General features: G+C 39.0%; 1 protein-coding gene across 1 annotated transcript in view; it reads left to right on the top strand.

Annotated features, from left to right (window-relative positions):
• Positions 1-11,205, top strand: part of LOC127411735 (muscular LMNA-interacting protein-like) — a 44,231-nt gene extending 33,026 nt beyond the window's left edge. Inside the window, exons 3-7 of the mRNA XM_051647458.1 lie at positions 6,413-6,541; positions 7,896-9,611; positions 10,425-10,498; positions 10,986-11,066; positions 11,139-11,205. Of these exons, the coding sequence (XP_051503418.1) occupies positions 6,413-6,541; positions 7,896-9,611; positions 10,425-10,498; positions 10,986-10,992 (1,926 nt within the window). The 3' untranslated portion in view covers positions 10,993-11,066; positions 11,139-11,205. The remainder of the gene's footprint in view (positions 1-6,412; positions 6,542-7,895; positions 9,612-10,424; positions 10,499-10,985; positions 11,067-11,138) is intronic.
• Positions 11,206-14,535: the final 3,330 nt, after the last annotated feature.

Genomic DNA, 14,535 nt, shown 5'->3' with positions numbered 1-14,535 from the left:
AAGCTAAGGCCTCTGACGGGACTGTGAGCCGGGGACTCGATTTGGATGGCGTGTCAGGAGAAGATATTCAGTGTCAGTTGTCCAACATGTTGGTGATGTTGACGAAGTTTCTTGCTGACTTGGAGGATCTCGCCGTAATACGTCGATCGATTGTTGTTTACAAGAGTGACAGAAGTTGAAAAACGAATCGATTATCTTGAGTCATCAGAAAGGGAATTATCTGCTAATCCGCCCACGTCCAAAGCAGATTTGGAATTAATTTTGGAAAAACTGGAATATTTCGAAAATATGAGCTGAAGGAATAACATACGAATACGAATAACATTCCTGAGCATGAAGAGGGCAGAGATATGGTGAAATTCCTGGATGAGCTTTTCCCGAGTCTGCTCGACATAACAGGCCATAAACTGGAAATCGAGCGAGCTCACAGAGTCCCAGCTCGCAGAACTGCTGAGGGAGATAGGCCTCGATCCATTCTGGCCAAATTTGCAAAAAACACATCCGATAAAGATCTCATATTGCACCAGGCAAGGAGTAAAGGGAAGTTTTCTTGGAAGAACCATAATATTTTCTTGTTCCCGGACTTTGCGAATTCGATGAGAGAGAAACGTGATCGGTTCAAGGAATGTAAAAAAAATTTTTTTTTCAATTTACTTGTCCAAAACAGGCACTCTCCTTTATAAATACATTGGAGTAAGCCATTTGATGTTTCTTATATTAGTGGACTGACTTGCGGTTCAGGTACTCTATTATCCGAGGAAGCTGGGTGCCATTTTTGTTTCTTTTTGCGTTGGCTCCGCCTAGCGGCTGGAGTTTGTTTTATGGCATGACTCCAAGAAACTTTTGCATTGACGGAAGATTTTTTTTACACTGAAGTTCCCGGCCCGAGAATGGACACTTTGGATGACTGCAAAATATCTACATGCTCACATAAAGGACATCTTTTATAAAGTTGACGGGCTGAGTAAGCTATGGTGTTTTTTTGTTTGTTTGTTTTTCACGGCCTCTGAGTTAGTTTGGCTCTTGATCATCCGAGGAACCAGGATGCCAGTTTTGTTTTTCGTGCTGGCTCTGCCTAGCGGCTGGAGCTTGTTTTGTGGAATTACACTACTTTGGGACAGTTGTGGTTAAATCTGTTTGTTCTTTGTGCTTATGCCTCCTAGTAGAATGATTACCTCATCTGCTGAACTCTTAACAGCTGGCTCACTGAACAATCATTTGTCTGTCCAAGGAAACTGAACAGCTTTATATCAGCTGGAGTTATTTTGTGGAGGAACACACCTTCGAGACAGTTCTGTGAATGAATCTTCATGTTTTTTCTGTTATTCTGCCTGTTGGCTGGGTTTTGTTTTACAAAGTATTTTCTGTTATGTAATTGTGCCTCACAAAATTTGTGCAGAAGCACCGGACTTGAATAATCCGATGGCAAAATTGTCGCGGGGGTTCTCACATACGTACATAGACTCTTTGAGGTTAGAGGGATTGTCGCCGGTTGGTGCTGTTGTGCGTGGGGTTAATGCGCACGTTTTTCTTTTTTCTGTTTGTTTTGTTTGGGGGGAAGTTCGGGGTTTGATTGTTTCACTAATGGGGAATGTGGTCTGTGTATACTTGTTTTTGACACACTCATTTTTTATATTTTATTATATCAATATGTCATATTTTAATATGAATAAGTTGTCTCTCTCCACATGGAATGTGAATGGGTTGGGGCACCCTATACAATGAAGGAATGTTATTTATCTTCTTAAGCGTAAGAAATATGATATAGTCTATCTTCAAGAAACGCATCTTTCCCTGCAGGAAGCTGAAAAATTTGGTAAGATATGGGGTGGACATGTTTTCTTTAGTGCTGGCTCAAGTAAGAGCAGGGGAGTTATTATATTGATAAATAAACATCTACAATTCAAATGTCTCTAACAGACTAAAGATAAATTAGGAAGAGTCATTGTTGTTTTAGGAGAAATTCAGGGGCAAAGGTTGATTTTAGCACCTAACATTGATGATCAGGTTGCAAGCTGCTGGCATCTCTCATGACATAATATTGGGAGGAGACTTTAATCTTTTGATGGACTCAGTCCTTGATCATAGTGAAGCAAAAGTGTGTAAACCACCTAGAGCAACACTGACACTTCACAAGATCTGTAAAAATCTTGGTCTTGTAGAAATCTGGTGACTTTTGAACCCATCTGGTAGGGATTATAAATTTTTTTCATCAGTTCAAAAGATTTACTCTAGAATAGATTTTTTTTATTTTTATATCTAAGTCCCTCATTTCATCTGTTGTTGATTGCTCAATTGGAAATATCTTAGTCTCAGATCACACCCTGGTGAACTTAGAGATGTTGCCACATACAGAGAAAAAGAAATCATATAGTTGGCGCTTTAATGTATTCCTTTTGCAAAATCCTGATTTCCAACAAATGTTAAAGACTGAAATCAATGTTTATATGGAGACCAACTGGTCCTCAGTATCTTCTGTAGGCGTGGCTTGGGAGGCACTTAAGGCGGTACTTATGGGTCGGATCATACAGTATGCCTCATTCATCAAAAAATCCATAGCACGAGAACTTGTGGAGTTGGAAGAATATATTAAAAGTGCCGAGGCAGAGCTGAAGCGCCGAATGTCGTCTGATGGTCTCAGAGAATTGACCCGATTGAAATACAGATATAATACTATTTTGTTGCGGAAAGTGGAGTTTTGGTTGTTTAGGGCAAGACAGTCATACTTTGAGTCAGGGGACAAAGCAGGGAAGCTTTTGGCTAGATATATAAAGCAGAGAGAGTCTTTTTCTACCATTCCCTCAGTGAAATCTGCTGGTGGTGAAATATTTACCTCAGCCATTGATATTAATAATGCCTTTAAAGAATTCTATCTTGATCTCTATAGTTCCACGTCTTTGTCTACTGATGAAGATATTAGAAACTTTGTGGAACCATTAGAACTCCCTAAACTGATGAATGAGCAAAATAACTCTCTTGATTCTGAGATAACCTTGGAGGAGCTTGACGAGGTAATTAAGTCCTTACCTACAGGCAAGGCTCCAGGGCCAGATGGTTTTGCTGCTGAATTTTTTAGATCTTATGCTACAGAACTGGCTCCACTTTTGTTAGAAGTTTATACTGAATCATTAAAGAATGGAAAGCTTCCACCAACCATGACACAAGCCCAGATCAGTCTGATTCTTAAAAAGGACAAAGATCCAAGTGAGTGTAAAAATTACCGTCCAATATCCCTGATCCAGCTAGATGTAAAAATTTTGGCTAAAATTTTGGCTAACTGATTAAGTAAAGTTATTTACATCTCTTATACATATAGATCAGGTGGGGTTTATTCAGGGTCGTAGCTCTTCTGATAATATTAGGCATTTCATCAATATCATGTGGTCAGTGGCGAATGATCAGACTCCGGTCGCTGCCATCTCACTTGACCCTGAAAAGGCATTTGATATGGTAGAATGGGATTATCTTTTTAAGATTTTCGAAATGTATGGCTTCAGGAGTATGTTTATTGGTTGGATCAAGTTACTTTATAGACACCCTGTAGCAGCGGTACAAACAAATGGATTAATTTCAGATTATTTTACTCTGGATAGGGGCACCTATTTTTTTACCATTATTGTTCAGTCTTGCCCTGGAACCATTAGCAATAAGAAAGGAGGATGATTTTCCAGGGGTGATGGCGGGTGGTGTGGCGCATAAGCTTCTGCTTTATGCAGATGATGTTTTATTATTTGTCTGACCCCACTAGATCTATGCCTTACCTCCACAGAATTATTCATTCCTTTTCCAAGTTCTCAGGATACAAAGTCAACTGGTCTAAATTCGAAGCTTTGGCTCTGACAGCGTACTGTCCAGTAATGGCCTTCCAGCCAGGCGCCTTCCAGTGGCCCAAACAGGGCATTAAGTATTTGGGCATTTTATTCCCAACAAATTTGTCTGATTTAGCCAGAGTTAATTTTGACCCTTTAATAAAACGGTTTTCGAGCGATGTAGACAGGTGGGCTTCATTACATTTATCGATGATTGGGAAGGTTAATGTTATTAAAATGAACTGTATTCCAAAATTCAACTACTTGCTATAGTCTCTCCCGGTAGATGTTCCCCTCTCTTATTTCAAGCAATTTGATAGCATAGCGAAGTCTTTCATTTGGAGTGGTAAGCGCCCCAGACTACATTTCAATAAATTACATAGGCTGATTGACAAAGGTAGGCTAGGCCTACCAAAGATTTTGTTTTATTATTATGCATTCGGTCTCAGACATTTGGCTCATTGGTCGCTTCCACCTGAAAGAGCCCCTCCCTGGTTCTGCACTGAACAAGAACTTCTTGCCCCTATTTTGCCATTGCAAAGCCTTTCCATCAAACTAAATAGAGAAGTTAAATCACACCCCGTTATTTCGCGATTTGCACTCAGTATGGACAAAAGTGTCCAGAGTGTTTAATTCAGATATTTATCTAAATGTTGCCTCGAGTCTATGGCTAAACCCCAAACTATGCATTAATAAGTCCCCTTTTTGTTGGTCAGAGTGGATTGCGAGGGGGGTTAATTCACTCGGTGATCTTTACGAGAGCGGTGTGATGAGATCCTTTGAAAATCTGGTTCAATATTTTGGGATCCCCAGATCTCAGTTTTTTAGGTATCTTCAGTTACGCCATTTGCTCTGTACTATTTTTGGGAATAGCATACACCCCCCTAAAGCAGCAGATACTCTAGGAGAGGTGATTTCTGCTTTTGGAAAGGGCCATGAGGCATCAGTGTATTACTCCTTATTAATTTAGAGTCTGGGGAACGGAGTCTCAACCACTCTCAGGAGATTATGGAAGAAAGATTTAAACCTGGAATTGGAGGAGAGAGAATGGGTTAGGATTTAAAAAAACATAAAAACTGCATCGAGTGATGCAAGGGTGCACCATATACAATTCAAGATTTTACATCGGTTCTATTGGACCCCCTCTAAATTGTTTAGGCTTGGTCTTAAAGACACACCCACCTGCTGGCGATGCCAATCAGAGGATGGAGACATGGCCCATGTTTTTTGGTGATGCGCTGAGATTCAGGAATTTGTGTGACATGTTGGGCATTCGGATTTCGTTTTGCCCCAGACTCTGTGTTTTGGGTGATGGGGCAGTCATCAACGCAGGTGACAAATACATAAACAATTGGGTCCTCACCAGTGCGATGACAGGCAGGCAGATTGTTTTAAGGGGTTGGAAGTCGGTGGGAGCACCCTCAATTCGGGAGTGGTGCGAAGAGATGGGAAGGGTGGCAGCCTTCGAAGAGGTAACATGTAGAAGGCTGGGGATATGGGATTCTTTTATTGGGAAATGGGGTATATATTTGAGGTCTGTGGAGAGAGAGGGATAGTTTAGAGTTGTATGTTTATTATAGGTTTATGTGTATGCATATATATATATATATATATATATATATATATATATATATATATATATATTATTATTATTATTTTATTCTCTGTATATGTGTGTAATTATGTAAGACCACTGGGATGTTCGTTTGGGGTCGGGTGAGGTTCTTGATTGGGGAGGGGAAGTAGTGGGAGTTAATGTTGAATTATTGTATATATGTTTTGTTTTTCTTTGTTTTGAAAAATTAATAAAAATGTGAATCACAAAAAAAAACAAAAACAAAAAAAAACAACTGAATTACAACCAGTAAAAAGCTAATTTTTTTATATCTCTATTTTGGTTTCATTGGTTCTAACTTGTGTTGCAACCGAACATGACACCACTTCGAATATGTAAAATGGAGAATGAGACTTGAGAGCTGCAGGTACAGAGATTATTTTTAGCAAATAACAACTTAAATGTTCTGTCTGTTCATCACACAAAGCTGTCATATAGCTTCAGAATATAGCAGATGAGTCATATGGACTACTTTTATGGTGTTGCCATGATGTTTTTTGCAACTTGACAGCTGTGGTCACTGTAAACTTTTGGTTTTGGGAATGGGTTTTAAACTTTTAAAGGGTGAGTTGAAAGTGACAGAATTGTTATTTTCAGGTGAACTATTACTTTAAATGTCAAATACTACACAAAACATTCAGAGGGATTGAGATTTCAGTGATTGTGATGTTGTTCTTTTCAGAGTCCCTTGGCAGAGGAAATGACATACGTTTCTTGCATGCAAAAGGCATTTGCTGAAGGGCTTACACAATCTGGGTGGGTCATGTGTTCTTGCATGTGAGTGATACATGAGGGACATGGTCTTCTGGTAAAAAGATGTGCAGGCTGGAACGGGATGCACACGCACATATAAATGAATTAACTCATTCTATTGTATTCTCAAGATGCCCAGTAGCTGGAAATAGCCATCTGTGGCTGAGGCCCGCTTTATGACAGCTGTCATTTTAGATTTGGTGTCGCTTAGTAACATTTCCTGTTTCAATGTTAGACACAAGAGCCAGAGGACTCTGAAGAGATCATGGCCGATGAGGGAGTTTACAAGGCTGAGGTTATTTACATCCAAGATCCCGAGGAGGGCAAGCTTGGAGAAATGTTCAAGAACACCAGTCAAAGTGAGGTGAGTGTTTTGGTCAGTACAAGCGCAAATTCCTAGCCAAATATTGTCTGTTAATATGTTGCTAAACTTTCTTCAGAAGTTTCAGAATTACATAAAATAGATATAATATGATTGTTTGTAGAGTACAAGCTAAAGAAATCATAACTCAGCTCTCATTTAATTATTCAAGTTGACTTCTTCATATCTTTTAACTTGCTCTAAAGGCAGACATCATGATGATGAGTTTGTTGATTGCCCACAGCAATTTCCTTTCAAAGGTAGTTGTTGTCCTCCATTAATAAAACATATTAGGGTGCTAACACACTATACGAGGAAGCTCTAATGGAGCATTTGATGGATAGGAATAGTTATTGTTCATAATTTCTGCACTACACGAAGCTCCAAACAGACATGCAAACATATTGACTGTTTTCAGACAAGTTTAAAAATGTTTCCTCATCTGCAATTGCTCAGGCAATGACCCAAGCTCATGCCAGCATCAAACAGTTCCATTTGTTTCACCTTTAAGATATGTTTTGAGGGAGTGGAAAGAACCAGGTCAGTTTTGAATCAAGCAGGAATAGAGCAAATTCAGTTTCTGAAAATACAACAGAACCCACCTCCCCAACTTCTCATTGGTCAACGAATGCCTGTGTCAGAGTGTGGTGCAGCAAAAGTAAAAATTTCCTAGCTGTTGGTCACATAATGAAGCATCACTTTCACAAACCCTTGCATTTTTCCTCTACACCCATTCCAATTTAAATCAATTGCATAACCTAACCTCTAGTCTGTAGGTTCCCTTACAGAAAATAATTGGACTAAATAAGTGAATGGGTTCGTAAAATCAAGTGCACAAATCAAGTTAAAACAGTGAATTGGATTTCTAAAAAATACAAATTGACCCACCAAATTCTTGAGAAGCCTTTCATTTACATGCGTGCCATGCACCTGCCCTATTGAAATCAATGGATTTATAATGTTCTCTGACACAGTGTAAACTCTAGTGTGTTGGTACTCTTACAATAACGAGTTAGACCAGTGCTTGAAGTGGGCAGGTGCATACTGGAACAGTGTACCGGCAATGATGTGCAAATGACATCACAGAACTAGAAGTTATTCTTGCTTACCGATAGCTGTTCTAAGGTGCCAGTATGGTGTCCTGCTCCCATGAAACTCAGACAGCAAGGTTTTCTTCCAACTTCAAGCATTGAGTTAGACTATAAAAGTGAACAGGCTTTTTTAGACAAACCCTAGGTGGTCTTACAGGTTGTCTCTCCCATCATTACTGTCAAGTTTGCCACCATTCAGTATATGTAGCTCATTTGTTAATCCAATAAGGTATGTTTATGGTTCTTTCATTTTCTTGCTTTCTTAGACTCAGCCAACTGACAACTTAGCCCTTGACCAACCCACCACCCTACCTGGGCCTCACACGGAATTTGGTAGCATAACCCCCAAGCCTAACCTTGCCACCATGGAAACCATTGATAAAAAACACCCTAGCATTCCTCATCTACGCTTAAACAACACTTCAGCTGGTTCTGAGGTCAGCTCAGGTCAGTTTTTAAATAGCATATCCCAGAGAGAGGAAGTCCTGAGCCCTGCCAGCTCGATGGATTTTCTCACCTCCCCAGCATCCTCTAAAGAGTCTATTCTCTCTGAGGACTGGGACAGGGAGAGGAGCTGGCCAGCACTCCACATGTTGTCAACCGATGGTTCTCCTGTGTCCCTTAGTCGCACAATCTCCCCGTGTTCTTCCGTAACATCAGGAGCCTTTATGCCCTCAGTGGTGAGAATCAAGAGGCACGCCTTAGCTCCGGGCTCCAGTTTGATGTCGTCTGCTTGTGGAACACCCTGCTGTGGCAGTCAGTCGACTTCACCGTGTCCCCTGTCTCCCATTGCTCGACACAGGCCTCCACCAACCCAGCTTTCCCTGTTAACGGCCATTCTCAGGAATGGCCATCTACCAGTCCTGTCTTCTGCTTTACAGAGACCCTACACCCCCTGCTGGCCCATCAGTCCAGTTAACAGGTCATCCTTTTTAGCATGTTCAGCTGCCTCTGACATTGCACCCATGAATGTGTCCAAAGCAAAGTCATGTTCCCCCATATATATACCCTCTAGTGAGTCTTGCCAGAATTCAAAGCCACAACCTCTGAAACCAGACCTCAGTTCTTTGTCAATGTCATTATTAGCCAAGGCACCTGATGAAATCCTGCTGAAACCACATAAAAGACTTGACTCTTGGCTACATGTCACCAGTAGTAGTATTGTCTTACCTACAAAACACAGCCCTTTGACTTCACCAAGCTTACCAACATTCAAAGCTGCCCCTGCTCACCTGTCAAAATCAGGTCACAAGGACAATCATTTGCCAACAGTTCCTATCCCACTTTCGTGTACCTACTTCTCCAGCATAAGGTCCTTGTCTCCTAAATCAAGCTCTATGTCCTGTTGCAGCCCTGAGAATACATCAGTGTCAGGTGATCACAAGGCTTCTATGGATCCAAACAAGTCTTTTGCAATCTTAAAGCTTCATGATGAACCAAAATCGGAAATTGATTCCTTAGAGCCAAAACAGGGTCAGAAGTCATTTGATCTCTCTGCTGAGCAATCTCTGAAACATACAGGAAAGTCTTCTGACTATTTAACCTCACTGATACCAAAACCTGCACAGAATTCATGTAAATCCTCTTTTCCTACTCTAAAATGCACTTTAGAATCATGTGATAACTCCACATCACCAGTTTTAAGCCACACAGAGAAAAAATCAGGTACTTTCCTCCAAAATGGCAACAAAAGCGATGTCGAAAGAGTGCACCTGTCATCCCCGGCTTTTACACTTTCTCCCTCTCCCAAACCTGTGGGTCTCACCTGTCTGTCCTTCACACCTCCAGCCTCTCCTGCTTGTCCCTCAGCCTACCCAAACTCCCGGTCCTCCACCCCAGAGCGCTGCACTCTTTCCCCCTCCCCGGCGGCCCCGAGCCGTCAGCTCTCCCCATCATCCTCATACTCCCTCTGTTCATCACCCTCTCTTTCCCTCTGGGGCAGCACACCAGACTGTGCAGACAGGGACAGTAAAAACAGAAAGGTACAGTACATGCCTTTTCGTCAATTTCTGCATACTACTTGCATGAGAGAAATGGATTTCATTCTATTATTGTCATGCATTCCTTACCTTGGCCTCCCACATAACTGGGAAACATCATACTCATGCAAAAGCAGTAGATCTTTGAGGGAAATTTTGGCATTTTGCATGTTCCATGTAGGTTTGTAATCTTGGTTTAGTTAATATGTGCATGGTAGTGCTGTGCGTTATGACGTATATACCATGCAATATACAGATTTTGCTATGCTATTTATAGAGTAGTAGATATAATTGCATGGCTTTCAGTGGGCAGTCACAAATTAACACATTAATATAGAATTCAATGTTGGCTATCTTACAATGTCTTCGAATGCGGCTCACCCTAAATTTACAATCAAATCCAAATCAAGTATATCTAAAGTGCTTCATAATGTGAAGCTGTTTTTTGCACTATAATGCCAAACTTGTCATTCATTTGTTATAAATAGTTTTATTTTTTGGTATGTGCAGATCAATTTAAATTAAAAAGTGAAAATAATCAAATAAGATTATATTTAGTTTGTAAAGTATTTAATTAACTAGATTATCCACGAAATACATTACCACATGGCTATTTAAGTATATAAACAATTTTTTGTTGAACATCCAGCAAAAATAACTATATCTTTATACAGTATATACTGTTAACGTAATTAACAATTACTCATACCACCCACCCCCTACTGCATGGAACAGCTGTAGACTGAGTTAATTCTGCTTTTCTTTTTTTTTTTTACTATAATTAATTGACTTTTCAACCATTCTTTCCTAATATAGACATACAAGATAAAATCCACCTACAAGGCCCTTGCTGCTATTCCTACAAATATACGCTACTCCAGGAACAGCAGGTAAGCTGCTTTATCTAAGTTCTTTAATGAAAATTTTAATGATTATTTAACATGCAATTAATAAATGGATTTCATTCACTCGATCAATGTCAGCCATTATATCACTAATATTTTATAGATTTCATGCAATTCTATAGACACTAAAGAGGGTCACGGATGCTAATGGATGGGGTAAAATTGAATAATTGATAGCAGAATGGAATTGTTCATAACTGGTTACTTTGCAAAAGGAACCTCAACAGGGCAAGCAGAATGAGTCATCCACATTGTGAGCCTCATTAGTCATTAGTAGAGGTTAAACATTTTGGAGAGGGTCACTCCATTGTGAGAAAATAAGGCTAAGATTCAAACAGGCTAACACTTTCAGGATTTAGCAGCTCTTTCCAACAAACCCTTAATATTCAATTGTTACGGTCATGCCTTCATTGGGTATATCATTAAAAGATTTAAGCTTCATTCTCCATCTGTACTTTTCTTCTTGCTGAAGGCCATAGATGATGAGGTCAACAAGAAAGAAGCATCGCTTCACCTCACGGACAACTACGCATGGGAGGACCCACATTCAGAGGTGGAATAAGAGCACAGCATCTGATGTTTAAAATGAAAATGCTTGATGTAAATTGGTTGTCTCTCTGTGCAGATGTGCTCACCGGCGCAGCTTCGTCAGCAGTCTGCAGAATTGTACGCCACCATCGATGAAGTCCTAGCAGACCCGATCAAACGAGTGAGCTGCTACTGTAACGCTCTGCTCAAAGCAGAACCCCAGTGGCCCCTAAAAGTTTTAGGATACTTCAGCCAAACTTAAAACTGTCATTGCATTACATAACAAAAAATCAAAACAAGTGGCCTTTTTTAAAGGACAGATAGTGCAAGAAAAGTTTTAAAGCAAAACATTTCACAAAATGGAGTTTACAAACAAAGTTTGGGAGGAGCTTGCTCATTTAATCCGACCAATCACTACTCCAGAGTAAGCATATGCAGTATAAACTGCTGCTTACCTCACTGCTGCGACAATTCTTCCGGCATCCCTGCTCCACCCCAACTCCACATTCTCTCTGTTTATGCAGCTACCTTTTTTTTACTTGCTGTTTTGGTCATAAACATTTACGTACAGTATATAAGTAACCATTTGATGCATACTGTACATTTTTACACAGAGAAAACAGTATGTATTTGACCAAAATTTACCAAAACCTGGTGTCCTCAGTGTTTCCTATTAAGATTGGGAAACATTGTAACATATTTAATGTGACATATTAGTAATTACGACTTCAGAAGTGGGCAGTAGGATAATTCCGATAGCAGCATGACTTTACTGGCATCCAGTAAAAATCACCATGACACCAGTTGCCAAAACGTTATTGCATAAAATGGCTCTAGTTAGTTCTAGCATCATTTGTTTGCAGATTCCACTTCTTTGATACTTTATTTACAGTAATGCATTTTTAAGAGTGGCTTTAGTGTCCAAATACTTTTTGGGACAACTGTGCATTATTTTTCATTTATGTACAAATTGTTATGATGATTGAAAATAAAAATGTTGACATTTTCAAATATTTCTTTTTTCCCCAGCATCATTCACATCATGTTCACAAAGCCACTGTGAAGTCTTTGGGAGCAGAGTCACCAAGGGTATGTAATTAACAACTGCGTTTACACTGATTATTCACAACTGCATAATTTTTAATCAAGATATAAATTATATTGTTGGTCTAGAAATGAAAAATGCATTATTTGTATGTATTTTCCAATCAGTGTAGTCTGTTATCAATCCACCCAAGAATAAAACTTTTCAAGGCCTGAATCATATAAAAGGCCACGACTACAGTATATTGTAAATAATACTACAATAACATTTATTTATTTATTTATTTATTTATTTATTTTTGGTCAGCTCTACAATTTCCTGATAAAAAAAATGAAAATAAATAAATACTCTGTTAGTACATATGTGATCTGAAGAATTCAATCATCTACTCAAGCTAACAGTGATGAATCTAAGTCAGGAACCACAGGGCATATAGCCCCTGCTGTTCAAACCCTGCCTGCAATCGCTACATCTAAGAGCCATTTTGATTACATTAGCTTTGTGGGTTGCTTTGAAATCTCTTACACTTTTAAGGCTGCTGGGTTCATATTTCTTAACTCATTCTAATCCTTTTTTTTCTGAACTTCTAAAGTCACAGATATCCTCACCATTTTGAAACTATTGGAACGGGAAACAAAATATGTGAAATTTTGCTAATGTTCACTGATTTTTGTCTCTGTTCATATTAATCTGAGACTTTTGCACTGAGAAGGTGAATATGAGGGATCATTCATGGTCAAATCTCATTGAGCATTTGCTATGAAAATATTCAAAGTAATCTTAATGAAGAGCCATCTCAATGCTGAAGAAACTCAACAGTTATCTTCAGGGTAAAAGTATATGTCATTTTTCAGATCCAGTCCCATTATCCAAACTGCTATATTTAATGCTACTTTGTTATGCCTATGAATATGCAGTATGGTTAAGCCCTACACAATATTTGGACAATTAATCCACACATACAGATGTTTTAATGCTATTGCATTGCAAATGACGGTAGAGCTTTTCTCAAAATTAACTTCACTTTTCACAGCCATTTTTGCAGTGACTTTTAAGCAACTGTTTTCAGTTTGTTACAATGTTTTACAGTGAGGTTAGAGATAAGGTTTCTGCTTAGATTGGCTCAATAACTCGAGTGAAGTTGCAGTTGAATTATGGTTTTCTGACCTTCACTGAAGAATTCAATTTATAATACTGGTAATTCAGACCATGTTTACATTCTCAGAGCTTGGTTGAAATTATTTTCTCCCATATTTTCTCACGTTTGGGCAATTGTAGCATATTTTCTTGTCATACACAAATCACAGGATTTGAAGAAGCAGCTTCTTCTCGCTATTCTAGTGATTTAGGCAATAGGAACATTTTATGAAATATCAGAGACACTTAAATACAGCATTCTGAAAATATTTCAGACTGCACATAGAGGAGTCTATAGCTGAATTATATGGAATCACCTGAAATAATGGTAAATGTAATTAAAGTGGGGGATTGAAGGCCTGATTAATCCTTTCATGATTAAGAGGCTATTATACATGCACGTCTTTTAAAGCTTGCTCATTCATGTCTTGAGTGGTCTTTTGTCCCCCTTAACAAAAAACCTATATTATGTTTAATGCAATGTTAGTTCTACAAAATGTTAATTTATATATGCATTTAATTACTGACACTTTATTTTAGATGTCATGGCTAAAGCAACCCCTTTCTCTTCTAGGAAAACTTTCACTTTCAACCCTGTGTACCTTCTGAAAAAACCCTGGTAAGCATTCAATTTTTAATGAAACATCTCACAACTTAATACAACATGTGCGTGTGTGTATATATATATATATATATATATATATATATATATATATATATATATATATATATATATATACAATATAACTCCTCTAAAATTAGAGGCGTTAAGGTCAGATTATTTTTTTGAATGTGAAGTTTTTTAACCTGTGCCTTAAAAAAGGTCTTGTTTGTCTATTTGCATGTAGACATATATAGACATCATCCATGGTAGTGAAATAAGCTCCCTATTTAGGCAGTATTTAAAGGCATTATAGGCTGTTCCAAATTGTCTTCTAAGAGACATTCTTTTGGCTAAATTCTAAAAGCTCCGATAGAAGTTCTTCTTCATCGTCTTTAATTCTTCCAAAATTTTACTAAATGTTCCCTATCTGTCACTCACTCGACGTTGGTGTCGATGTAGTGACACTAGGGGTCACTCTTGGGAGCCCGAGACACCTCTGGTCTTTGATAAAAGGCCAATGAAAATTGGCGAGTGGTATTTGCATACCACTCATTCAGATTTTCTCTTCGGAGCCGAACGGTCATGCTCATTGAGCTGAATACTACTGTTCATTCACCTGCTGGATCTGACGGCGCATTTCAGCGGCTTCTCCCTCCTCTGCACTGGTGCACTGCAGAGAACGCCCCTGGGCGCTTCGGCAGAAAAACT

This window comes from Myxocyprinus asiaticus, chromosome 21 (genome assembly GCF_019703515.2).
Source record: "Myxocyprinus asiaticus isolate MX2 ecotype Aquarium Trade chromosome 21, UBuf_Myxa_2, whole genome shotgun sequence".
Taxonomy (NCBI): Eukaryota; Metazoa; Chordata; class Actinopteri; order Cypriniformes; family Catostomidae; genus Myxocyprinus; species Myxocyprinus asiaticus.
This window is presented reverse-complemented; position numbering and strand designations above follow the sequence as displayed.